Source organism: Callithrix jacchus, chromosome 22 (genome assembly GCF_049354715.1).
Source record: "Callithrix jacchus isolate 240 chromosome 22, calJac240_pri, whole genome shotgun sequence".
NCBI classification, from domain to species: Eukaryota; Metazoa; Chordata; class Mammalia; order Primates; family Cebidae; genus Callithrix; species Callithrix jacchus.
In genome coordinates this window covers 44,040,340-44,066,822 of record NC_133523.1, presented here as the reverse complement: position 1 = coordinate 44,066,822, position 26,483 = coordinate 44,040,340, and the positions used below count along the sequence as shown (strand labels likewise).

Below are 26,483 nucleotides of genomic sequence, written 5' to 3'. Positions count from 1 at the left end.
CCAGGGGATGTGTGAGGTGACTGATGGTGTCTGAGGGCAGTCAGAGGCCGCAGGGATAGAGATGGGAGTCTCGTGGGGGGGAAACCCAGACCCGAAGCCCATTGCCAGGACGTGGAAAGGAAACATCGTGGGTGTGTGACCCGGTGGGGGGGTCCTCTTGGCCGTGCATAGGAATGGAAGCCTGGGGCCTGGGGCTGCCCCAAGGCCTGGAGGAAACAGGTCAGCACCTGGAAGGTGGGGCAGCCACCAGGGTCCCCAGGGTCAACCCCAGGGAGGGCTGGGCCAGGGCCAGACACCTGGGGGCCCTAAGCAGGGCAGAGAAGCACTGGTGCCAGTGTTCATTCAGGGCCAGAGAGGAAACTGAGGCAGGCTTGGCCCACACGAACCAGGCAACACAGGTGGGAACTCGGGGGGGCTTCTGAGGATGAGGTGCGGTGGGGCCTCAGGAGGGTCCCAGCCAGGCCCAGGGCTTATGAAACCAGGCCTTGTGCCCCCAGAGACCACAAAGTGCCATGTAGCAAAAGTCCAGAACTTTATTCATTCTCACTGGCCCCGCCCCGGCCCCACCTCGTGGGATGCTTGCAAGGTCACCAGGCCTCGGGGCCAGGGGGCCCAAAGCGCCGCAGCAGCTGCTCCTGGTCCTCCAGGTCCTTCCGCACCTTCTTGCGCATGTAGAATATGGGGCAGTCCCGGCTGCAGGCGGGGCGGGAGCAGGGTCAGGGCCAAGGCCCAGTGCCCAGCCTGGGAGAGGGGTGGGGGCTGTTCCCAGGACTTTGGCCCCTGCCTGCTGCCCAGCCCACCTGCCCCCTCCTGCAGCGGGCTGTTTGCTCAGCGGGCATGGGGGAGGTGATAACAGCGGGTGCCCGGCAGTGTGCAGGCCAGGGCTGGCAGTATATCACCTGTCACCTGGCGTGGGAACCCACCCCGCCTACCCGTTCCCTGGGGAAAGCCCGGCCCCGCCCTGGGGAGGGGGCCAGGAAGGGCGGGTGTGTCAGGAGGCAACACTGGGTGGATGCCGGGCCCTGCCTCCCTAAGCACCCACCCCCTCTGAGGGGCTGGGATGGGTCCATTTTGCGGGCAAGGACACTGAGGCTCAGGAGACCTCACAGCTGGAAGGGGATGGGCAGGGAGGATGCTTGAGAGGTCTTGGAGTAGAAGGCTGTGTCCATAACCCACAGGCCTGGGAACTGGGAAGGGCGGGGCAGGCGGGGGTCAGCCTTGGTGCAAACCTGGTGCAGATGACGTCCTCATGCAGGCTGCCCTGGCAGCGCTGGCACTGTGTCCAGAGACGCGAGAAGCGCTCCTCCAGGGCATTCAGATGGGACACCTGGGGACGGCAGCGGCTGAACAGGGTGCCCCGGCCTCCCCACCTGCCCGCTCCTCACCTCCCGGCCCTCTCACCTCCTTCTGATACAGCTCGGACTCTCGGGGCTGGCAGAACTCACACACAGCTCCTACAGGGAAGGCGGGTCAGCACCAAGTGCTGGGGCTGAGCCAGGGCCTGGGCCACCTCATCCCTGCCCCTTCCCTGCCCGCTGCCAATCCCAGCTTCTGAAACTCCCCGGAGGCTGGAGAACAACGGGGCGAGTGTGCCGGGAAAACTCCCCTGGGGAACTCCCGGGGTGGGGGCTGAGGACCCTCCGTGGGGGGTGGGCAGAGAGGAGCCACTGCCCAGGGGCCCGGGGGCTGCTGGGTGGCAGTGCCAGCCCGTGTGGTGGGTGTCTAGGAGCGGGGGTGCTGGCAGAGGCAGGCCGAGGGTCAGTGGTCAGGGCTGCTCACCCTGGTGGCTGAGCACAGTGCGGCAGCCGATGCAGCAGTTGCGGCGTTTGGCAAAGGCCAGGAGGCCGCCCACCTTGCCTGTGAGCACCGTTTTGCAGCGTGTGTGGTCCCCCCCTGCAAGAAGGAGGCAGGAGAGGCGGGTGGTGAGCTAGTGCCCTCTCCTGCCCCTGGGGTATCCCCAGCCCCCCACTCCTGGCGCCCCCCATACTCAGCAGCACGGCCTCAGCACGGCCCTCGCCCAGGATGGGCTCGAAGATGCGCAGGAGGGGCTTGGCCAGCTGCTGCTCCAGGTAGTACTGCGTGTCAATGGGCAGGCTGTGCTCGAGCACAAACAGCGGGTCCTGCGGCCACATGGCAGTCACGCCCGGGCCACGCCCGGGAAGGGTGCCAGGGTGGACACGGGACAGTGGCCTGGGGGTGATCACAGGGTCTGGACTCTTGCATCTAAGGGAGGAGGGGGCTGGGGGCCCAGACCCCTGGGTCTGAGGGAGGAGGGGGCTGTGACATGGGGGATCCTAGGTCTGGGATGGGGTCAGAGGTCATGAAAGAGTCTCTGGGCCACAAAGTCTGTGGGGCCCTCAGGTCACCACAGAAGGGTCAGAGTTCACAAGGAGAAGCAAGGATGAGGAAGGGGTTAGGAGGTCAGAGGTCATGGGCTAAGATGTGGGTAACTGCGGGTAGGGGTAGAGTGGGAGGATTATGAATCCAAGGGAACCCCCTTCCATAGGGGAGCAAGGGAGGCATCAAAATAGAGGGGGGCCTCCAGAGGGGGCCGAGGCCACGCCCAGGCTGCCACGGGGTGGTAGAGGGGCGGTTCTCAGGGCCCCACAGGGCACGGGAGGCCCCGCCCTTCCCGCAGGCCCGCCCATCTTTGAAAGCAGAAGTGAGAGTGAGGGGGCTGGGCCGGAGCAAGCAGCCAGGTGGGCCTGACCTCGGACTTCATGTAGGCGGCCACGCCCTTGGCAGCGCTGATGATCACGTAGGGGACGCGGTCACCCAGGCTGGGCGCACTCCCGGGGTCCCGCTTCCTCATCCTGCGTGGAGACGGGCGGTGGGTGGGTGAGGGCAGGTGGGTGGCGGGGGCGGGGGCGGGGGGGGTAGGAAGTGGTGGGCCCAGCTGGCAGGAAAGAGGGGGCTATTTCTGGCCGGGCCGCCCGCCCCGAGGCAGGACCTCTCGGCCAGCTCCACGTGGGCCTGCTTGCCGGCGTAGTCGGAGGCCGCGCGGGTCAGCTCCTTGGTAATGACCAGCTGGGAAATGTCAATGCGGTTGCACAGCAGGTCGGAGATGACGTCCTGCGCGTGGGCCACCGCACCCTCCGGGTCTCTGTGGGAGAATGGACCGCACGGGCCAATGTCACCAAAAGGCGCCGAGTGCCAGGCTGGCGCTCAGGGCTGGGGACCAGGATGAGCTCTCAGGGCTAAGGCTCAGGGCAGGGAGGGGCTCTTCCTACCACAGGCTGCAGAGTGGCAGAGGCAGGGCCTGAACCCACAGCTGCCCAAGGTGACTCTTTCCACTGCTTCACCACCGAGCAAGAGCTGGGCCTGACACCTGTGTTCCCAGGGGAGGAAGGGGCATGGGGGTCTAAACCCTTAGGTCTGAGGGAGGAGGGGGCATGGGGGTCTGGACTCCTAGATCTGAGGATGGAGGGGGCATGGGGGTCTGGACTCCTAGGTCAGAGGGAGGAGGGGGCATGGGGGTCTGGACTCCTAGGTCAGAGGGAGGAGGGGGCATGGGGGTCTGGACTCCTAGGTCAGAGGGAGGAGGGGGCATGGGGGTCTGGACTCCTAGGTCAGAGGGAGGAGGCGGCATGGGGGTCTGGACCCCTAGGTCAGAGGGAGGAGGGGGCATGGGGGTCTGGACCCCTAGGTCTGAGGGAGGAGGGGGCATGGGGGTCTGGACCCCTAGGTCTGAGGGTGGAGGGGGCATGGGGGTCTAGACCCCTAGGTCTGAGGGAGGAGGGGGCATGGGGGTCTGGACCCCTAGGTCTGAGGGTGGAGGGGGCATGGGGGTCTGGACCCCTAGGTCTGAGGGTGGAGGGGGCATGGGGGTCTGGACCCCTAGGTCTGAGGGTGGAGGGGGCATGGGGGTCTGGACCCCTAGGTCTGAGGATGGAGGGGGCATGGGGGTCTGGACCCCTAGGTCTGAGGGAGGAGGGGGCATGGGGGTCTGGACCCCTAGGTCTGAGGATGGAGGGGGCATGGGGGTCTGGACCCCTAGGTCTGAGGATGGAGGGGGCATGGGGGTCTGGACCCCTAGGTCTGAGGATGGAGGGGGCATGGGGGTCTGGACCCATAGGTCTGAGGATGGAGGGGGCATGGGGTCTGGACCCCTGGGCCTGTGAGAGGAGGGGCTGGGGGGTCTGGATTCTTGCATCTAAGGAAGGAGGGGGCTAGGGGTCTGGACTCCTGGGTCTGAGGGACGAGGGGCTGGGGCCTGGAGCCCTGGGTCTGAGGGAGGAGGGTCTGAGGGAGGAGGGTCTGAGGGAGGAGGGGCTGGGGCCTGGACCCCTGGGTCTGAGGAAGGAGGGGCTGGGGCCTGGAACCCTGGGTCTGAGGGAGGAGGGGCTGGGACCTGGAACCCTGGGTCTGAGGGAGGAGGGGCTGGGGCCTGGAACCCTGGGTCTGAGGGAGGAGGGGCTGGGGCCTGGAACCCTGGGTCTGAGGGAGGAGGGGCTGGGCCCTGGAACCCTGGGTCTGAGGGAGGAGGGGCTGGGGCCTGGAACCCTGGGTCTGAGGGAGGAGGGGCTGGGCCCTGGAACCCTGGGTCTGAGGGAGGAGGTCCAACATACCGGTCAATAAGCAGGCGGCGCAGCGAGGCGGTGACCAGGTTGGCCACCAGGGGACAGTTGTCCCTGCGCACTGCCTCCAGGCCCTTGCAGTCCATGCGGTCGTGGGCGTCGGGCCGAGAGGAAAAGAGCAGGCCTGCATAGCGCTTCTTGCTGATGAGCAGGTACGGGAAGTAGACCTGGGAGGGAGCCGTGGCTGAGACCCCTGAGCCTGCGGGGGCTGAGCCCCAGTCCCTACACTCTCCCAGAAACTCAAGGCAGACAGGGTCCCAGATACAGGAGGAGGACATGGGAGCCACGCCCTGAACCTGGTGGGATGGACCCTGAGACCCTGAGTGTGGCTAGAAGTGGCTCCTGAGGCCCCTTGCCATGCCAGGGCCCCCCCCCACCGGGGACCCCAATCTGAAACAGACTGAGATAAACCCAGAGATAGTCCCTAAAACATGAGAGCCCAACTGGGGAGACAATGAGGCATCCCCGGAAGGGGAGGAGAGACTAAGGCTGGGTGAGCCCTGAGGCAGAGACCTCCCCAGCCTTCCAGGCTCCAAGTTCAAGGGCTGGCACAAGAGCTCATTAAACCACAGGGAAAAAGTACAGTGTAAGGACCAGGAGGGTGGCTCAGGAGGCCAAGGCAGGATTCCCAGAGCCCAGGAGTTTAAGGCTGCAGTGAGCTGTAAACTCCCCACTGCACTTCAGCCTGGGCAACAACAGGGCGAGACCCAGTCTGGGCCAGGTACAGTGGCTCAAAACTGTAATCCCAGCACTTTGGGAGGCCAAGGCAGGTGGATCACCTGAGGTCGGGAGTTTGAGACCAGCCTGACCAACATGGAGAAACCCCGTCTCTACTAAACATACAAAATTAGCTGGGCATGGTGGCACATGCCTGTAATCCCAGCTGCTCGGGAGGCTGAGGCAGGAGAATCGCTTGAACCTGGGAGGTGGAGGTTGCCGTGAGCCGAGATCTGGCCATTGCACTCCCTCTCAAAAAGAAAAGAAAACATGGCGCAAGGTTTGTTGGGACCGGGTGTACCGTATCCCAAGGGCTGCGGCCCTGGGCACCGGTGCACACATCCAAGATGCACCCCCATCTGGGTTCCCATGTGGAGGGCAGCTCCGCATCTGACAGATACTAGGAAACCTCACAAGCAGGGACACTGTGACAGGGTTTTCAAAGAACAGCTGCCACCCAGCATATCAAAGGCCAAGGTTGTGGAGGCTTCGGAAACCAAGGCCCCACCCTCAGAAGGATCTAGGCAACAAAATACCTTCACACTGTGGCTTACGTGAGCCGGAAGAATGATGGGACACCGAGTCCCCTGATGAGGGCACCCTAAATGGAGAGCCCCTGATGGAGCCACACACCTTCTCAAACTCCAGCCGGATGGGGGACGGGAAGTGACCAGACACCCAGTCTGCGGCCTCCCGCCCCAGGGCCATCGCCTCGGCCACTGAGGACACACCAAATCGGCACATGACGGAGTCGGTGTCACCATACACCACCTGTGGGGGTAGGGGGTTAGGGGGTAGGTGTGTGTGTGAGAAGCAGGGTCCATTCTGTCAACTTCTGCAGTGGGTGGGGGGAGTGGCGGGTGGCTAATGCTAACGGGAACCCAAGGACACAACAGGAGAGCGGGCAGGGTGTGACCAGGAGGCACAGGGACATGGGGGCCAGGCTCTGCTTCCATCCCGCCACCTGCCCTGGGCCCATCTCAGGGCAGCCCCCGACCTTGGCGCTGGTGCTGTAGCCGTTCTCCACTGTGTACTTGGACTCCACCAATTGCTTGGTTTTCTCAATCATCTGGCGTCCGAACCCCGTAACACTCTGTCAGGGAGAGAATCAGGCCGAGTGAAGCCCTGGGGGCCATCTGCCATGAATATGGGCGATGGATGGTGGCTGGGGAGGGGTCCTGCCTCTGCCATTGCCCAGTGGCATGGGCTTATGCACAAGCCACTCTGCCCCTCCTGGGCCTCAGTTGCCAAATCTGCAAAATGGGACTACGAGTCTGCTCATCAATGGTCAGGTGGAAACAAACGGGTTCCCACACGGGAGCTCTGGGTACACATGAGGAACTGAGTACATCAAATGCATGCTGGAAAGGCTGCGCCTAAAGAGGCCACTGGCTCGTTGTTTCCCCGACACTGTGACATTCTGGGCAGGTCTCTGTGGTACAGAACCACTGACAGAGCTGGCCCCTCCCTGGAAGCCAGCAGTGCCACGGCCATCCCTGTGCAACCAGCACTGGCCCTACCTACACAAATGCCCCACAGGGCAGGGGATGGTACCCCCTTGACTAAAAAAATCATTGAGAAACCCACTGTTGAATTTTAGAATTAAGAAAACTGAGGCCAGGCACGGTGGCCCACGCCTGTAATCCCAGCACTTTGGGAGGCCAAGGCGGGTAGATCACTTGAGGTCAGGAATTGGAGACCAGCTGGCTAACATGGTAAACCCTCATCTCTACTAAAAATACAAAAATTAGCCAGGCGTGGTGGTGCGTGCCTGTAATTCCCGTTACTTGGGAAGCTGAGGCAGGAAAATCGCTTGATATATATACACACGTATATATACACACACATATATATACATACACACACATATACATATACACACACGTATATATACATACACACACATATACATATACACATACACATATATACATACACACACATATACATACACACGTATATATACATACAGTATATATACATATACACACACGTATATATACATACACACACATATACATATACACACACACATATATACATACACACATATATACATACACACGTATATATACATACAGTATATATACATATACACACACGTATATATACATACACACATATATACATATACACACATGTATATACACACATATACACATACACACACATATATATACATATACACACACGTATATATACATACACACACATATACATACACACGTATATATACATACACACACAGTATATATATATACAGTATATATACATACACACACGTATATATACATACACACACATATACATACACACGTATATATACATACACACACAGTATATATATATACACAGTATATATACATACACACACGTATATATACACACACACATATATACATATACACACACGTATATATACATACACACATATACACATACACACATATATATACATATACACACATATTTATACATATATACACACACATATACACACATATTTATACATATACACACATATATACACACACGTTTATATACACATACCTATATATACATATACACACATATATACATATACACACATATTTATACATATACACACATATACACACATATACATATACACACATATATACACACACGTTTATATACACATACCTATATATACATATACACACATATATACATATACACACATATTTATACATATACACATATACATATACACGCATATATACACATATACACACATATATACACATATACACGCATACACATATATACATATACACACATATATACATATACAGATATATACATACACACATATATATACATACACACATATATATACATATACACATCTATACATACACACATATATACATATACACACATATCTATACATATACACATATATACACACACATATATACAAATATACACATACATAGATATACATATACACACATATATACATATACACACATACATACACACATATATACATACATATACACACACATATACATATATATACATATACACATATACACACATACACATATACATATACACACATACATACGTATACACATATATACACATATACATATTCACACATATACATATACACACACATACATATACACACACACATATATATGCCTTTTTTTTTTTTAAGAAACAGGAAACCAGGCACCATGACTCACACCTGTAATCCCAGAACTTGAGGTGGATGGATCACCTGAGGTCAGGAGTTCAAGACCAATCTGACCAACATGGTAAAACACGGTCTCGGCCGGGCGCGGTGGCTCAAGCCTGTAATCCCAGCACTTGGGAGGCCGAGGCGGGTGGATCACGAGGTCAAGAGATCGAGACCATCCTGGTCAACATGGTGAAACCCCGTCTCTACTAAAAATAGAAAAAATTAGCTGGGCATGGTGGTGCGTGCCTGTAATCCCAGCTACTCAGGAGGCTGAGGCAGGAGAATTGCCTGAACCCAGGAGGCGGAGGTTGCGGTGAGCCAAGATTGCGCCATTGCACTCCAGCCTGGGTAACAAGAGTGAAACTCCGTCTCAAAAAAAAAAAAAAAAGAAAAGAAAAAAAAAAAACACGGTCTCTACTAAAAATACAAAAATTAGGCAGGCGTGGTGGTGAGTGCCTGTAATCCAGATATTCAGGAGGCTGAGGCAGGAGAATCACTTGAACCCGGGAGGTAGAGGTTGCAGTGAGCCGAGATTACGCCACTGCACTCCAGCCTGGGTGACAGGGTGAGACTCCATCTCAAATCAGACCAGGTGTGATGGCTTACGCCTGTAATCCCAGCACTTTGAGAGGCTGAGGAGGGCAGATAACTTGGTCAAGAGATTGAGACCATCCTGGCCACCATGGTGAAACCCTGTCTCTACTAAAAATACAAAAATTAGCTGGGCGTGGTGGTACACACCTGTAGCCCCAGATATGGGAGGCTGGGGCAGAATTGCTTGAACCTGGGAGGTAGAACTTGCAGTGAACCAAGATCGCGCCACTGCACACCAGTCTGGGCGACAGAGTGAGACCTTGTCTCAAAACAAACCAAACAAACAAAAACTAAGAGACAGGTTCTCAAATCCGTCACCCAGAATGGAGTGCAGTGATGCCATCACAGCTCACTGTAACTCAATCTGTTGGGTTCAAGCGATCTTCCTGTCTCAGCCTCTGAGCAGGCGCTGATGCCTGAGACTACAGGCACGAGCTGCCACCACGCCTAGCTAGCTTGGTTGCATTTTTGTAGACAGGGTTTCCTGTGCTGCCCAGGCTGGTCTCGAACCCTTGGCCTCAGGTGGTCCTTGCTCCTCAGTGTCACAGGGTGTTGGGACTATAGGTGTGAGCCACTGTGCCTGGTTCAATACCTTTTATTATTCCACGCCTTGCTCCGAAGCTTGAGAGACAGAAATAAGGGAAGAGGTCAAGAGACAGAAACGGAACAGAATGACAGAGGAGTGGCTGAGAGAGAAAAGACAGAGGCACAGGGTCGGTGAGAGGCGGCCCCAGGGGAGGGCCATGTGGTGCTCTTTTGGCGTGGCCTCTGCTTTGGGGCTGGAATCTCATGTCCACACAGCCACCCCTTTCCACCAAGGAGGCTGGGGAGGCAGCTGGTGCCTGCAGAGGGGAGTTGGGGGCATGCATCGAGTGACTCACTTTGTTGCAAAGAAAGGTCTGGCTCTTGCCTGGCTCCTGGGAGGCCCGCTAAGTCCCTAGAATATCCCGCCTGATAACAGTGTCTCTGTTCCAGCCTGGGCAACATGGCGAGACCCCATCTCTATAAAAAATAAGAAAAATAGGTGGCGTGTGCCTGCGGTCCCAGCTACTGGGGAGGCTAAGGTGGGAAGCTCACTTGAGTCCGGGACGTTGAGGCTACAGTGAGCCATGATTGTGCCACTGCACTCCAGTCTGGGAGACAGAGTAAGACCCTGTCTCAAAAAAAAAAAGGTGTCCACGTATCTGAGACTTTGAACCACACCGGGCGGTTTATACTCATATGATTTACAGCGGGCCATGCAGTATCAGTTGGGCCTCTAGGGTTGGTCACTGAGGGGCCTGAGGATGGAGACACTAAGGCCAGTCATAGGGCACTTCATGCCTACAGGACTGACACCCAAGTAAAACCCTGGACCCCAGAGCATGGGTGGGAGCCTCTGGTTGGCAATGCTGCATGTGCGGCCATGTATCAACACCGGGAGAAAGGAGGGCCATCCTGGCAACTCTACTGGGAGAGGACACCTGGAAGACACACCTGGTCCCTCCTAGACCCTGCCCTAAGAACCATTTCCTTTGCTGAGTTTAATCTGTGTCCTTTTGCTGTACTGAATCATAACCATGAGAACCAGCTCTTCCGAGCTCTCTGAGTACTTCTAGTGAAGCACTGAACCTGAGTGGGCTTTGGGGCACCAGAAGTTTGGGTGGGGGTGTGTGTGCACAGGCTCCACCCATTGGGAATTCATCCGGCCTTCTGCCCAGAGCCCTGTGAAAACTGGCGCAGCACCCAGGCAGGGAGGGAGCTCCCCGTGGCTAGAGGTAACCAAGCAGAGGGGCACAACTACTGGCCTGGAACGGGCCAAGACCCAAGTCCCAGGGGAGAAGGCTGGACAGGAAGACCCTTTCGAGGCCCTCATGGACCGGGAGCTGGGGCACTCACCCCAGCTTGGCAAAATCTGGGAAACTCAGGCCCTCTGTGGTTTCAGAGTCTGTTTTTCTGTCCAAGCTGCAGAGCTGCCATGGGTAAGCAGGCTGGGATGCTGCTGTGAGGACAGCGAACGGCTTCCCGCCCCACGTCCCTTCTGAGGGTGGTGGGTCCTGCCCAGCCCTCTCACTCCCTGACATCCGTCTGCAGAGCTCTTAGTGCCACGTGTGTCCCACGCGTTTACCACGGACCTGTGAGTGTTCCCACTGAGCTGCGAGCCGAATGGGGACAGGAACTCTCATCCCATTTGCCCCACTCTGTACCCCAGGGCACAGAGTGAGCCCTGACCACAGTTCATGCTCAGCAGGCGTTTGCTGAGTGAATAAATGGACCAATCGCTCAAGCCATGTTGGCATCCTCTCTCTAGAAGGCCAGCGAGTCAGGGCGCCCAGTCCTCTGGATACAAGTCCCCAACATGGAGCCCTGGTCTCCTACACAGGGGGCCCACCTGCCCCCAATTACCTGCCAGAGGCCCGAGGGCTCACCTGTGAGATCTCCAGACACGGCAACTTGCCCACCTGGGCGCCAGTGAAGCCATATACGGAGTTGGCGCTCACCTTCAGTGCCAGCTGCCGCCCATCCAGGACCTGGCGCCGCAGGGGGTCTGTCTCCCTGGCCAGCTCGGCCTTGGCCCTGCGAGGTAACACAGATAAAGCACAATTAGACGGCACCCCGGGCATTGGTCAGGGCTCCTTTCTGGAAGTGGGTGCAATGTACAGTTGGGCGTGCTGTGCACTGCACAAGGCTTCTGGTCAAGGGGGCGAAGGGAAGCTGCCAAGAGGTGTGCTTGGTGTTATTTCATTCACAGCTTCGAGCACTGTGGCCAGGTAGCCCTGGGGTGTCCCAGTGAGGAACAGGGATTGCCCAGAGACCCCAGCAAGTCTGAGTTCTGAGCAGGGGATCTCAAGGCCTCACCTCTTCCGGGCGCTGAGCAGGTTCTCCAGGATCTGGGGCAGCAGCCCCTTCCGCACCGAGGTCTTCACAAACTCGTCCCCGGTGGGCGTCTTGATGAACTGATCCTCCGTCAGGCTAGGGTGGAAGACGGCAGGGTGACTGCCAGCAACCCTCTTCCTCTAGCTCCACCTCTGACCTGCGGTCCTGGCCCTGTGCCTGTCTCCCCCCACCAAACTGAGCACCCCAAGGGAGGGCCCCAATGGCTTCGGGGGACACTTGCTGAACTGGACACCATACCCCAGTTTCTGGGCAGCCCCGGGCCGCAGGAGCGTGGTGTAGCACAGGTTGTGGGCCATCATGATGGACGGGTACAGCGAGGAGAAGTCCAGGGTGGCGATGGGGACGTCGTAGTAGCTGGGAGGGGAGCAACCGCAGTGGGGAGTCAGGACTAGGAGTTCCCATGCTGCCCCCTGCCCTGCCTTGTGGCCTCACCCTTAAAAAAAATGATCATTTATTGGCTGGGAGCAGTGCTGACGCCTGTAATCCCAGCACTCTGGGAGGCTGAGGCAGGAGGATTGCTTGAACTCAGGAGTTCCAGACCAGCCTGGGCAACATGGTGAAACATCATCTCTCCAAAAAATTTTTAAAAATTAGCCAGGTGTGGTGGTGCATGCCTGTGGTCTCAGCTACTCAGGGGCCTGAGGCAGGAGGATGGCTTGAGCCTGGGAGATCTCGGAGTAAGCCAAGATCACGCCACGGTGCTCCACCCTGGGTGACAGAAGAAGACCCTGCCTCAAAAAACAAAATCATTAATTATTTTATTTCGAGAGGGAGTCTTGCTCTGTTGCCCAGGCTGGAGTGCGGCAGCGTGATCTCAGCTCATTGCAACCTCTGCCTCCCTGGTTCAAGCGATTCTCCTGCCTCAGGCTCCCGAGTAGCTGGGACGACTACAGGCGCATGCCACCGTGCCTGGCTAATTTTTTGTATTTTTTGTAGAGATGGGTTTCACCATGTTAGCCAGGATGCTCTCGATCTCCTGACCTCGTGATCTGTCCCCCTTGGCCTCCCAAACTGCTGGGATTACAGGTGTTAGCCACCATGCCCAGCCTATTAAAGTATTTTAGAGCTGGGGTCTTGCCCTGTCACCCAGGCTGGAGTGCAGTGGTGCAATCATTGCTCACTGCAGCCTCCACCTCCCCGGCTCAGGTCATCCTCCCATCTCAGCCTCCTGAGTAGCTGGGATTACAGGCGTGCACCACCATACCTGGCTAATTTTAAAAAACTTTGTAGAGCAGCGGTCTCGCTATGTTGCCCTGTCTGGTCTGGAACTCCTGAGCTCAAGAGATCCTCCCTGCCTTGGCCTCCCAGAGATACAGTAACAAGCTACACCCAGCCTGGGCCTCACCCTTTGAGGGGCTCGATGACAGTGGCTCCCGTGTAGTCCTCGCCACCCTCCGACCTCACCACGGGCATCAGCAGCCCCTCCTGCTTGGCCTGGGAAGGGAGAAGGTGGAAAATGGAGTGGGTACAGGTGGGGCTGTGAGGATTGGGAGCGGGGAGACAAAGTGCATCCGGGACGCCATCGCCTGGAGGGGCCAGAGACGTGCCTGGTGGCGCCCCTTGCTGGGGAGTGGTGAGGACAGGTCTCGGCTACTGACCTGCCGCAACAACTGGGACACGACCTTGACCTGCTGGCCACGGCTGAGCAGGTAGCTGAGGGGCACGCCAGTGACCCGAGCCATCTCCACGGCGTTCACCAGCACCATGAGCCGCTCCAGCAGCCGCAGCGGCAGGTAGGCATCCTTCAGGCAGTACACGGCCAGGCGGCGTCGGGTCTGGTCATTCCCATTCTGGGGATGGGCACAGACGGGGTCAGGGCCCAGGGGCTGGGGGTGCGAGGCAGAGCAGCAGGAGGAAGTGGAAACAGGGCGAGGTGGCCTGGGGAGGGCCTGAGAGGTGAGGCGGGCAGGGGCGGCTTCCAAGCGATCAGAGTCTGGGTGGAGATGGATGTAGGATCGGGGGGCCAGGGAGTCCAGAGTGAGGTCAGAGGTGGGGGTATGCAGCCAAAGTGAGAGGCCAGGGAAAAGGCTGAGGTCAGAGGTTGGGGTGAGAGGTCAGGGGGCGGCGGGCACCTGCAGGTCGGTGATAATGCTGTGCTGCACGTCCTCCTTCTGCTCGCCCAGGAAGTGGAAGCTCACAGCATTGAGCGTGTACGAGCGGAGCTTGTACTCACGCAGCAGCACCTGGGTGGGTGGGCAGGTGAGTTGGCTGCAGGCCTGGGCAATGGCCTCCCGAGGACAGGGACACTCCCGGCACCTGCCCGGCGCAGCTGTACCTGCAGCATGTCCATCTGCACGCGGCCCACCATGCTGACCACCTTGGTGTCCCGCCGGCCCGTCTGCTTGGACTGGAATGATGAGTCCCGGATGTTGGAGCGAAGGCCGGCCACACGGCCCAGGAAAGGGAATGTATGTACCTGGCGGGGAGAGGCAGGGTGTGCGGCAGGCTGGGAGTCCCCAGTGTCACATCAGCCAGAGGAACGGAGATCCAGACCAACCATGACATCCCTATAGCAACCCTGGGGGCAAAAAGATGGGCAGGGCTGGGTGTGGGGAGCTGGATGCTGGGGAAGGAGTCCAGAGGGAGGATGAAGCTGCAGCTGGGGCTGGGACAGGGAGAGGTGGGGTCCGGATGGACTGGGAGCGGACAGAGCCCAGTGGCTGCGGGCTGCACCTAGGCAGGGAACAGGAAGAGATTTGGGGACGCTGTGAGCAGGCAGCAGCATAGAGTTAGGCTGAGACAGGGGGCTGAAGATGCTGGAGAGCACCTGGGTGGAGGGGACCTTGCAGGGTGCTGGAGCCCAGCCTGGGGGAGACTGAAACCAGGAGAAACCTGGGCTGGGCCCAGGGCAGAGGGTGAGGGGCGCCCAGGGAAGGGGAGGAGGAGTGCACTGGCCCAGGCATCAGCGCCACGCTGTGGAGTGGACAGCTGGAGCCACTGGGGGTCCTAAGAGTTTGCTCTGTATTTCAGAATAGATTTTTTCTTTTTTTCTGTTTAATAGAGACAGGGTCTTGATATGTTGCCCTGGCTGGTCTTAAACTCGATTCAATCAATCCTCACGCCTCATCCTCCCAAAGTGCTGGGATTACAGGCGTGAGCCACCATGCCCGGCCTGTTTTGGTTTTCCATTACCAAGCTGGCCAGACAGAGAGAAAAGCAGGAAAATAAGGCAATATATCCCATTAAGGGCTGAACCATGTTCTCCCAAAAGATGCTTAAGTCCTAACCCCCAGCACCTCAGAATGTGACCTCATTTGGAAATACGTCTTTGCAGGGGATCAAGTGACAATGAGGTCACTAGGGTGGGCCCTCATCCCATGATGGTATCCCTATACAAAGGGGACATCTGGGCTGGGCGCAGTGGCTCATGCCTGTAATCCCAGCACTTCGGGAGGCCGAGGTGGGCAGATCACCTGAGGTCAGGAGTTTAAGACCAGGATGACCAACATGGAGAAATCCTGTCTCTGCTAAAAAAAATAAAATTAGCCGGGTGTGGTGGTAAATGCCTGTAATCCCAGCTACTCCGGAGGCTGAAGCAGGAGAATCACTTGAACCCAGAAGGTTGAGGTTGCAAGTGAGTCGAAATTGCTCCACTGCACTCCGGCCTGGGCAACACAGCGAAACTCCATCTCAAAAAGGAAGACATCTGGAAACAGACACACACAGAGGGAAGGCAGCGTCAAGAGGCACAGGGCGGGAGACGACCACGTGAAGAGGCACAGGGGGAAAGGCGGTGTGTAGAGGCACGTGGTGGGGAGGCGGCGTGGAGAGGCACAGTGAGGGGGAAGGCGGCGTGAAGTCACAGGGGGAAGACAGCCATCTGCAAGCCAAGGAGAGAGGCTGGCCCGGAACAGATCCTTCCTCATAGCCCCGAAGGCAGTGGCCCAGCTGACACCCTGGTCGTGGACGCTCCAGCCTTCAGGTCGGTGAGACCATGACCCGCTGTTTTCAGACACCTGGTCTGTGGCTCTTTGATACAGCGCCCAGGCAGAGGAATCCACCTTTACACACACCCAGACTCAACAAGCATCTGGAACTTGCCCTGTCCGTCCTCACACTCCCCCTCTCCTCCTTCTTGACGATTATTCTTTTCCTTACTCGGATATAACCCAAAGCAAGGCCTGGATTCAGTGGCTGCTTCGGTGGCTTGTGGAACCCCTGCAAGCTTCAGCCCGAGCTCTGAACATGCGGCCCTCTCACTCCACTCTAACGCCCTCCTTGCCTCTTGACAAAGGCCGCAGTAACTTTTCAGACTTGGAGCAGGGCAGGGCCAGGCTCAGGCAACGGGCTGAGGCACACGGAGCAAGGCGCACCAAGCCGTGGGGAGGAGGCCCCGGGCCCGGAGGCCACTCCTGGAGCGTCTGAGAGAAGCCCCCACCTGCACAGCCCTCACCTTGAGGGTCTGGGCCCGAGAGATGAGGAAGGGAAGGTCGAAGTTCTGGATGTTGTAGCCGGTGATGACATCAGGGTCCATGATGCGGACGAAGGTGGCCCAGGCCTGGGATGGGAGCACACTGGGTCACCCTGGTGGTCGCCCTGCCTCGGATTCCCCTACTTCCAGAATGTTCCAAAAGCCCAGCCACCCCTGAAAACCCTGCAGAAGCCAGAGTGGGAATGCTCAAGCCTCAGCACGGCACGCACAGACCCACGGATAGAGGCATCGCAGCACCAGAGGCTGGCCCAGGATGGCTCAGGACATGGAGGCTGGCAGGGTCCCCGGGAAGTGGTGTGGGGCGCAGAGCGAGAGCCACCTGCAGCAGGTCCTCCTCCTTCTCGTAGCTCTGCACCTTGGCGCCCAGGATGGGGGCGCAGGGCCGCAGTGTGAGCGCCAGGCGTAGGAAGGGCTCCTGCTCCCCCCAGCGCAGGCCCAGCGAGCAGATCTGGATCACGGGGTCCCGCTCGGGCTCAGGGAAGATGCCTGTGAGGGAGGGGAGAAGGGGGATGCATGGACCTGACTCCTGCCCCTCCCTCCCCACACAGCAGGGAGGCGGCACCTCCCATCTCCCCAGGGCTGTCCCCACTGCCTACCTGCCTGCTGGCTGGCCCTGAGTAACCCACCCTGACTCCAGCTCTGCCTCACCTCCAGTCCGTCTCCACCCCTCCCCACCCCATCCCGCCACACAGTCTGGGGTGGTCCCACCTCCAGGACCTGGGGACTTGCCTGCCCACCCCCACCTGGCACATCAAGGAGGTGAGCAGGAGCCTGGGTCCAGGGACAGACCTTTGCGGCCGGCACACTCGATGTCGAAGCTGAGCACGCGCAGGGGCGCGATGCGCTGCCATGGCCCTTCAGGTGGGTGACTGACCACATCGGACCACAGCACATCCGCCTCCAGCTGGCACTGTGTAGCCTGCAGGCATGAGTGGGTCAGTGGTGGCAGCAGGGTACCAGCTCCCCACCCCGCCTTGCCCCGCCCTGCCCTGGACCACCCTGCACCTTCTCCTTCAGCCTCAGGGCGTATTTCCCGGCAGGGAGCTCCAGCCAGTTGCAGCCGACGATGTCCGTGTCCACCATGAACCTGGAGGGGACTGGTGGTCAGTGGACAGGGGCTGCCCAGGGTGGGGACAGAGGCTGGAGAAGTGAGGCCGAGACCATACCGGATCTCAAAGTCAACGTTGGCCTCATAGGGCGCAAAGCTGGGGGTGCCCAGGCCTGCCACACGGATGCCCTGCTCCAGGAGACGGCGGGCGGGGGCCACGAGGCGCGGCAGCGCCAGGGTGATGCGCAGGAATGGGGAAGGCCCGTGCCCGTGGTACCCAAATATGCCTGCGGACAGAAGAGGCTGGGATCAGCCAGCAGCCTCCCCAGGGAACCCCCACCTGCTGATCCCTGGGGAGTACTCACTCTCTCGGGAGCACAGCTCCACGGCCAGCACGGCCGGCCCGGTCAGCTCCTTCCCACCACGATTGTCCCGGCTGATGGCCAAGTTCAGCTCCCGCTGCAGGTCCCCCAGGTGCTCGGGCCCGAAACCTGGGGTGGGAGGGGTGGTCAGAGGTACAGGGGGCTCCAGGGGCTCCAAGGGCCAGGGCTGGGCCTGGGTGGGGGCCACTCACCAGGGGGTGCTGGGGTGTAGAAGTAGGGGGCAAAGCCGTGGACATGGCAGCAGACAGAGACTCCCTCGTCAGTGACCCCAAAGGCGCGGAGCACGGGCACAGAGCCTCGGGACAGTGGGGGCCCGCCAGGCACAGACTGTGCTGGGCCTGTGGGGTCACAGGGTAAGAGAGGGGACACCTCTCTCAGGTTCCTTGGAGGAGTGCCTTCCCAGACCCCCACAGCCTCCAAATACCTTGGGGCCTACAGCCAGGGGTGCTCCTGCCCCTCTACCGTTCCCTCTGTCCATTTCAGCCTCCACCCTGGTTCCCATCTTCACCCTTGTCCCCCTAGGATCCATTCTCCACAGCACAGCTACAGGGAGGCCCCTCTTTTTTATTACAAGATAAAAACAACTGGCCATGCACAGTGGCCCAAAACTGTGATTCCAGTGCATTGTGAGGCCAAGGTGGGAGGATCACTTCACTTGAGCCCAGGACTTTGAGACCAGCCTGGGCAACAGAGCGAGACCCTCTCTCAAGAAAACAAAACAAATACATTTTATGCATATATTCTGTTGCCCAGGCTGGAGTGCAGTGGCGCAAACTCCACCTTCCAGGTTGAAGGGATTTTTGTGCCCCAGCCACCTGAATAGCTGAGATTACATGCCTGTGCCACCACACCCAGGTAATTTTTCTATTTTTAGTTCAGATGGGGTTTCACCATGTTGGCCAGGCTGGTCTTGAACTCCTGACCTCAAGTGATCTGCCTGCCTCAGCCTCCCAAAGTGCTGGGATTACAGGCTTAAGCCACCACGACTGGCCCAAAAGTATATTTTTAAAAGTTAGCCAGGCATTGTGGTGCACACCTATAGTCCTAGTGACTTCAAGGCTGAGGTGGGAGGACCACTTGAGCCCAGAAGGTTGAGGTTACTGGTGCCACTGTACTCCAGCCTGGGTGAAAGAGGGAGATGCTGTCTCAAAAAGAATACCAAAAGAAAAAAATTGGTGGGGCGCAGTTGCTCACACCTGTAATTCCAGCACTTTGGGAGGCTAAGGTGGGCAGATCACCTGAGGTCAGGAGTTCAAAACCAGCCTGGGCAACATGGCGAAACCCCGTCTCTACTAAAAATAGAAAAATCAACAGGGCATGATGTCGGGCACCTGTAATCCCAGCTACTTGGGAGGCTGAGGTAGAATTACTTGAAGCCAGGAGACAGAGGTTGCAGTGAGCGGAGATTGTGCCACTGCACTCTAGACTTGGTGACAGAGCAAGACTCCATCTCAGAAAAAAAAAAAAAGTCAAGTTGACTTTTGGTGTACGTGCCTAGTGTTATGAGTCTTAAGGCACAGGGGTCCTTACAGCCACTGGGTACCAAAATCAGGATGCAAAACAGCTCACTGCACTGAGCACCTCCCCCGAGCTGACCCTGTGTCACCTCTGCTTCACTCCACAACTCCTGGCACCCACTGGTCTGTTCTGTCACTTCAGCTCTATGAACACCAGAGGGGCAGAGCCAGAGGGGCTGACCTGGCCCAGCCTCGCCCCAGAAGCCCGGGGCCCCGGCACCCACCTGGAACCCCCAAACTCACCCACATAATGGTCAATCTCCAACTGTTGGAAGATGAGGGGCTCTGTCTGGGGGTCCAGGGGGGCTGGCGTGGGCCGAAGCCAGCGAGGATCTATGGCGGATAGTGGGATCTGCCCTGGTGGGGGAAGGGAAGAAAGTGGGGTACATGGAAGCATGTCCTCTCCATCCAGGACGACATCTGACTCTGAAAGGAGCCAGGCAGAGGTGGTGGTCTGGGTCAGGCAGGAAACTTGGAAGAGAATGGGGGTCAAGGGTCAGGGCCAGAATCACTGCAGGCCACACAAGCTGCATGGCGGGGGTAAGGTCAGTCCTTTGTAGGATTCACAGTCAGCCACGGCAGGGTCACAGCTCAGCTTTGCAGCTGACTCTTGGACGAAAGGTAAGACCAGGGGCGATGGGTTCGGCAGCAGGGGTTTCCAGCTCCAAGCCTTACCGTCTGCAGCCCCCTCCAGGGCTGACTGCAGCTCCTCCTCCTCCTGCTCCTGCAGCCTGTGCTCTGCCTCCATCTCCTCCATCAGTGCCAGCTCCTCCTCGAACTGGGATGGCTGAGGTATGTCATCTTCATCCCAGAATCCCCCACGGGCCCGCTTTGGGGGCACCCCAGGCCCTGGGCCTGGCCGCCGCTTGCCATCCATCCTGCCAGGCAAGTTGGAGCTTAGTGGAGGTTCTGACCAGAGACACCCTTTACCCTGTTGTCTTCTCCATGGCCTCCCAGGCACCCACCATGACTGTGAGCCTTTTCCTGCTCTCTCGAATGGCTGGAGTAACACAGCTCTGCACCCTGCAGGCAGCGGGTGGGAGCACATTCCAGACGCTCAATTGTTAGCTATTGCAGCGGCAGCCCCTTTGACTCCCTGACACCAGATCCTTAGGACATCCTTTATTTTTTTTTTTTTGAGATGGAGTCTCAATCTTGTTGCCCAGGCTGGAGTGCAATGGCGTGATCTCAGCTCACCATAACCTCTGCCTCCTGAGTTCATGTGATTCTCCTGCCTCAGCGCCCCATGTAGCTGGGATTACAGGCATGTGCCACCAAGCCCGGCTAATTTTATATTTTTAGTAGAGATGGGGTTTCTCCATGTTGGTCAGGCTGGTCTTGAACTCCTGACCTCAGGTGATCCGCCTGCCTTGGCCTCCCAAAGTGCTGGGATTACAGGTGTGAGCCATGGCACCTGGCCCTTTTTTCTTTTTTTGAGATGGAGTTTTGCTCTTGTCACCCAGGCTGGAGTGCAGTGGCATGATCTCAGCTCACTGCAACCTCCACCTCCCAGGTCCAAGCTATTCTCCCCTTAGCCTTCCGAGCAGCTAAGATTACAGAGGCAGCTGACTCTTGGACCAAAGGCAAGACTAGGGGCGATGGTCAAGTTCAGCTCCCGCTGAGAGGCACCCGCCACCATGCCAAGTACATTTTAAAATTTTTAATAGAGATTGGGTTTCACCACATTGGCCATGCTGGTTTCAAACTCCTGACCTCAAGTGATCCACCCACCTCAGCCTCCCAAAGTGCTGGGATTACAGGTGTGCGTGGCCATGCTCAGCCATAGCACATCTCTTTATTTCCCATAAACCTCTGTCTCCGATGCCCTCACCGACCACCCATCTGCCCAGGCCATCTGCAACTGAAATGGCAAAAACCACAATTGCTTTTGCACTGGCCTAAATACTTTGAAATAATCTCAGGCCGGGCGCAGTGGCTCATGCCTGAAATCCCAGTACTTTGGGAGGCCAAGGAGGGTGGATCACAAGGTCAGGAGATCGAGACCATCTCAGCCAACATGGTGAAACCCCATCTCTACTAAAAAAAATACAAAAATTAGCTGGGCGTGGTGGCGTACGCCTGTGTTCCCAGCTACTAGGAAGGCTGAAGCAGGAGAATTGCTTGAACCTGGGAGGCGGAGGTGGCAGTAAGCCAAGACTGTGCCACTGCACTCCAGCCTGGCGCCTGGTGACAGAGCAAGACTGTCTCAGAAAGAAAAGAAAGGAAGAAAGGAAGAAAGGAAGAAAGAAAGAAAGAAAGAAAGAAAGAAAGAAAGAAAGAAAGAAAGAAAGAAAAGAAAAGAAAAGAAAAGAAAAGAAAAGAAAAGAAAAGAAAAGAAAAGAAAAGAAAAGAAAAGAAAAGAAAAGAAAAGAATCGCAAATGCCAAGAACTCCTGGATGTCCTTCCCTAGGCTCCCCAGTGGTCAGCGTGCTGAGCCTGTGCTTCCTCCCCACCTCTCTCTGCCCTCCTACCTGTGTGGGGTGCACATGATCTGATAACTTTTTTTTTTTTTTTTTTGAGATAGAGTGTCACTCTTGTCACCCAGCCTGGAATGCAGTGGTGCAATCTCAGTTCACCGCAACCTCCACCTCCCAGGTTCAAGTGATTCTCCTGCCTCAGCCTCCAAGTAGCTAGGATTATAGGCACCCAACACCACACCCAGCCAAGTTTTCTACTTTTAGTAGAGATGGGGTTTCGCCATGTTGGCCAGGCTGGTCTGAAACTCTTGACCTCAGGTGATTGGCCCACCTCAGCCCCCTAAAGTGCTGGGGTTACAGGTGTGAGTCACTGCACCCGGCCTATTGCTTCTCTTCCTATTTTGAGAATGCCTTGCAGATCCCACACCCCTCCACACTGTAGCACGTACTGTCTAAAAATAAGGAACTCCCTTCCCTGAGCACAGCACAACGAAATCTAGGATGTTTAACACCCACTCGAGGATGACGTGAAATAAATAAGGGTACGTACATTTCCTGATTTCTCCAATCGGCTCCAAAATCCCGTTTATAGCAACCCGCCTTATCTTCCAATCCAGGACACACAGTAGCAAAACCATAACACACACCACACACAGACTGCTACTTATATAGATTTCTGGGCTTTTCTTTTTTGAGATGGAGTCTCACTCTTGTCGCCCAGGCTGGAGTGCAATGGCGCGGTGTTGGCTCACTGCAACCTTTGCCTCCCAGGTTCAATTGACTCTCCTGCCTCAGCCTCCTGAGTAGCTGCACCCACCACCATGCCCAGCTACTTTTTGTGTTTTTAGTAGAGACAGGGTTTCACCATGTTGGCCAGGCTAGTCTCAAATTCCTGACCTCAGGTGATCCTCCCACCTCGGCCTCCCAAAGTGCTGGGATTACAGGCACGAGCCACTGCACCCAGCCTATTTTTTTTTTGAGACAGAGTGTCGCTCTGTCACCCAAGCTAGAGTGCAGTGGCGCCATCTCGGCTCACTGCAACTTCTGCCTCCCGGGTTCAAGAGATTCTCCTGCCTCAGCCTCCTGAGTAGCTGGGATCACAGACGCCCACCGTCATGCCAGGCTAATTTTTATATTTTAGTAGAGAGAGGGTTTCACCATATTGGCCAGCCTAGTCTCAAACTCCTGACCTCAGGCGATCCTCCCAAGCCTTACAGTCAGCCTTGGCCTCCCAAAGTGCTAGGAGTGCAAGAGTTAGCCACCACGCCCAGCTTGTGTTTTCTTAATTACAACCTATAAAAGACTATTTTGGGGGTATATTTTGACAAGACATATTGATATAAAAGTTGGCTGGGACCAAGCACAGCGGCCCACGGCTGTACACTCCCGGCACTTTAGGAAGCTGAGGTGGGTGGATCACCTGAGGTCAGGAGTTTGAGACTAGCCTGGCCAACATGGTGAAACCACATCTCAACTAAAAATACAAAAAAATTAGCTGGGCGTGGTGGTGGGCATCTGCAATTCCAGCTACTTGGGAGGCTGAGGCAGGAAAATCACTTGAACCCAGGAAGTAGAAGTTGCAGTAAGCTGAGATCACGTGACGGTACTCCAGCCTGGGCAACAGAGCAAGATTCTGTCTTAAAAGAAAAACAAAAACAAAATTGCCACCACTGATAGCAAATAAAACCCAAACCAAGAAAAAACAAAAGAACCACAACGGAAAAGTTGACTAGGCACAGTGGCTCGTGCCTGTCATCTCAGCACGTCGGGAGGCCAAGGCGGGAAGATCACTTGAGCCCAGGAGTCTGAGACCAGACAGGACAACATGGTAAAAGACCTTGTCTCAAAAAAAGAGAAAAGTATATATCCTCTGGTTGATTAGACAAGATTATATTCAGGTTAAACTTACGTGGATAACTTTCCTGTGGTTCAATAAGAATATTCTTAGGAGATATACACTCAAGTATTTTGGAGTAAATGGCCATAATGTCTGCAAGATATTCAAGATGATTTGTAAAAAGTGCGTGTACGTATACAGAGAGACAGGAGATAAGAAACACATGCCAGTCATAAACAGGGCGGAGTGTTGAAACAGGTGACCGGGGCCAAGGGTGTGTGCAGGTGTTCTTTACACTTTTATTCTTTCAACCTTCCTGTTCATTTGAATATCAGAGAAAGAAATTTTTAAAAGGTGCCTACTGCTGGCCGGGCATGGTGGCTCACATCTATAATCCCAGCACTTTGGGAGGCCGAGGCGCGTGGATCAGTTGAGGTCAGGCATTTGAGACCGGCCTGACCAACATGGTGAAATCCTGTCTCTACTAAAAAAATACAAAATTAGCTGGGCATGGTGGCACACGCCTGTAATCCCAGCTACTTGGGAGGCTGAGGCAGGAGAATCGCTTGAACCCAGGAGGTACAGGTTGCAGTGAGCCAATATGGCGCCACTGTACTCCAGCCTGGGCAATAAGAGTGAAACCCCAGCTCAGAAGAAAAAGAAAGTACTTGTCTCCTAGGGTCTGGGCTGAGAGGGGGATGACTGGAACCTAGGGCAGATCCCAGACACGGCTGGGAAGAGGGAGGTGAGCAGGGCAGCTGTCCTAGGTTCAAGCGAACACCCCTGAATCTCATAATGATTGCCCCATATCCAGTCCTCACTTCACCTTTTTAACAAATTGATTGATTTTTTTTTAGATGGGAGTCTCACTGTCACCCAAGTTGGAGTGCAGTGGCTGATCTCAGCTGACTGTAACCTTCACCTTCTACATTCAAGTGATTCTCCTGCCTCAGCCTCCAGAATAGCTGGGATTACAGGTGCATGCCACCATGCCCTGCCAATTTTTTGTATTTTTAGTAGAGACAGTGTTTCACCACGTTGGTCAGGCTGGTCTCAAACTCCTGACCTCAGGTGATTCGTCTGCCTTGATCTCCCAAAGTGCTGGGATTATAGGTGTGAGCCACGGCACCCAGCCTTGCTTTGCTTTTTTGCAACAAAACACACCTTTCTGACCCTGCATCTCCAGAGCAGCCCCAGGTTGCCAAGCCGAAGACTACATTTCCCAGTGTGCACTGCCAGCATGGTCATGTGACCAAGTTCTCCCTCCAGGAATGAGAGTGATCCTGAGCTAGGCAGCTACTGGGACATCCACTTCACAATGGCTGGAACGTGGATGTAGTGGGGAGTCAACCACAAGGGTGGGGACAACACTGAGCTCCCCAACAACCTTCCAGAGCAAAGCTGTCTGCTAACCCTGCACACTTGTCAAAGTATGTGTAGAAATCAATTTGTCTCTTTCTTGGGCCACTGTGTTTTGGGGGCTCCTTGGTACAACAGCTTAGGCCTGAAAAAATCATGGAGAAATTCTGAACTGACTGGGTATATGTGATAAATGCTCAGGGAGATTCATAACAGACGCTCAGCATTAGAAAGGGGTCAGCAGGGACAGGCGCGTGGCTTACGCCTATAATCCCAGCACTTTGGGAGGCCAAGGTGGGAAGATTACAAGGTCAGCAGTTCAAGACCAGCCTGGCCAACATGGTGAAGCCCTGTCTCTACTAAAATTACAAAAAGTAGCTGGGCATGGTGGCAGGCACCTGTAATCCCAGCTACTCTGGAGGCTGAGGCAGGAGAATCACTCGAACCTGGGAGGTGGAGATTGCAGTGAGCTGGGATTGCGCCACTGCACTCTAGTTTGAGCGACAGAGCAGCGCTCTGTCAAAAGAAAAGAAAGAAAGAAAGAAAAGGAAAAGAAAAGAAAGAAAGAAAGAAAGAAAGAGCCAGCTACTGACAGACATGCACCAAAGATGAATCTCGAAACAGGCTGTGGGAAACCCAGACACAAAGCACATACTAGGGGAATGAGGAGTGACTGGTTACGGAGTATGGGCTTTCTTTTGGGGTGATGAAATGTTTTGAAACTAGACAGAGGTAATGGGTGTACAACACTGTAAATGTACCACCTGAATTCTTTGCTTTATTATTTTCTCTCTTTATTGAAAGAAAATAATAATACCACCCACCTTGGCCTCCTGGGCAGGTAGGAAAACAGGTACATGCCACCATGCCACCATTGTTTGCTTTAAAATGGCTAATTTTCTCTCTTTATTGAGAGAAAATTTTTTTTTCTCTTTATTGAGAAAATAATAATTTTTCTGTCTTTATTATTTTCTCTTTATTCACTGTTGCCCAGACTAGAGTACAGTAGTGTGATCTCAGCTCACTACAGCCTTGACCCCCCCCAGGGCTCGGGTGATCCTCCCACCTTGGCCTCCTGGGTAGCTAGGAAGACAGGTGCATGCCACCATGCCCGGCTAATTTTCTTTTTTGGAGAGACAGGGTATTGCCATGTTGCTCAAGCAGGTCTCAAACCCCTGGGCTCAAGTGATCTGCCCACCTCGGCTTCCCCGATTTGCTGGGATTACAGATGTGAGCCACTGCGCCCAGCCATTGTTTGCTTTAAAATAGCTAATTTTACCTCCATAAAAAAGGTTTATATTGTATGATACCATCTAGACAAAGTTGTAGAATAGACTAAAATTATCTACAGTGCTAGAAATCAGACTAGCGGCTGCTCCTAGGGTGGGAGAGACTGGGAAGGGTGTGAGGGCGTTTCTGGGCTGATAAAACACACTATACAGCCAACTGCACACTGAAGACTTGGGCATGGCATGCCATGTAAATGACACCTCAATTACAAACATAAAAGT

The 26,483-nt window shown here is 55.7% G+C and overlaps 1 protein-coding gene across 7 annotated transcripts in view; it reads right to left on the bottom strand.

Moving 5' to 3' along the window:
* Positions 1-513: 513 nt before the first annotated feature.
* The window catches only part of POLD1 (DNA polymerase delta 1, catalytic subunit), a 32,976-nt gene continuing 7,006 nt past the window's right edge, over positions 514-26,483 (bottom strand). For 3 of the 7 annotated variants that reach the window (XM_054250554.2, XM_054250553.2, XM_054250552.2), the window contains 26 exons: positions 20,035-20,237; positions 19,603-19,716; positions 18,034-18,180; positions 17,825-17,950; positions 17,578-17,746; positions 17,417-17,498; positions 17,201-17,330; positions 16,731-16,897; positions 16,373-16,477; positions 14,255-14,395; positions 14,052-14,162; positions 13,578-13,769; positions 13,325-13,413; positions 12,217-12,333; positions 11,941-12,054; positions 11,511-11,658; positions 6,292-6,387; positions 5,928-6,065; positions 4,569-4,744; positions 2,951-3,103; positions 2,711-2,813; positions 1,988-2,120; positions 1,780-1,893; positions 1,402-1,454; positions 1,230-1,327; positions 514-693 (listed from right to left, as the gene is read on the bottom strand). In XM_054250554.2, the coding sequence (XP_054106529.1) occupies positions 588-693; positions 1,230-1,327; positions 1,402-1,454; positions 1,780-1,893; positions 1,988-2,120; positions 2,711-2,813; positions 2,951-3,103; positions 4,569-4,744; positions 5,928-6,065; positions 6,292-6,387; positions 11,511-11,658; positions 11,941-12,054; positions 12,217-12,333; positions 13,325-13,413; positions 13,578-13,769; positions 14,052-14,162; positions 14,255-14,395; positions 16,373-16,477; positions 16,731-16,897; positions 17,201-17,330; positions 17,417-17,498; positions 17,578-17,746; positions 17,825-17,950; positions 18,034-18,180; positions 19,603-19,716; positions 20,035-20,236 (3,324 nt within the window). In that variant the 5' untranslated portion in view covers position 20,237 and the 3' untranslated portion in view covers positions 514-587. The remainder of the gene's footprint in view (positions 694-1,229; positions 1,328-1,401; positions 1,455-1,779; positions 1,894-1,987; positions 2,121-2,710; positions 2,814-2,950; positions 3,104-4,568; positions 4,745-5,927; positions 6,066-6,291; positions 6,388-11,510; positions 11,659-11,940; positions 12,055-12,216; positions 12,334-13,324; positions 13,414-13,577; positions 13,770-14,051; positions 14,163-14,254; positions 14,396-16,372; positions 16,478-16,730; positions 16,898-17,200; positions 17,331-17,416; positions 17,499-17,577; positions 17,747-17,824; positions 17,951-18,033; positions 18,181-19,602; positions 19,717-20,034; positions 20,238-26,483) is intronic. The other 4 variants (XM_078359516.1, XM_078359514.1, XM_078359517.1 and 1 more) reach the window with 2 other exon arrangements.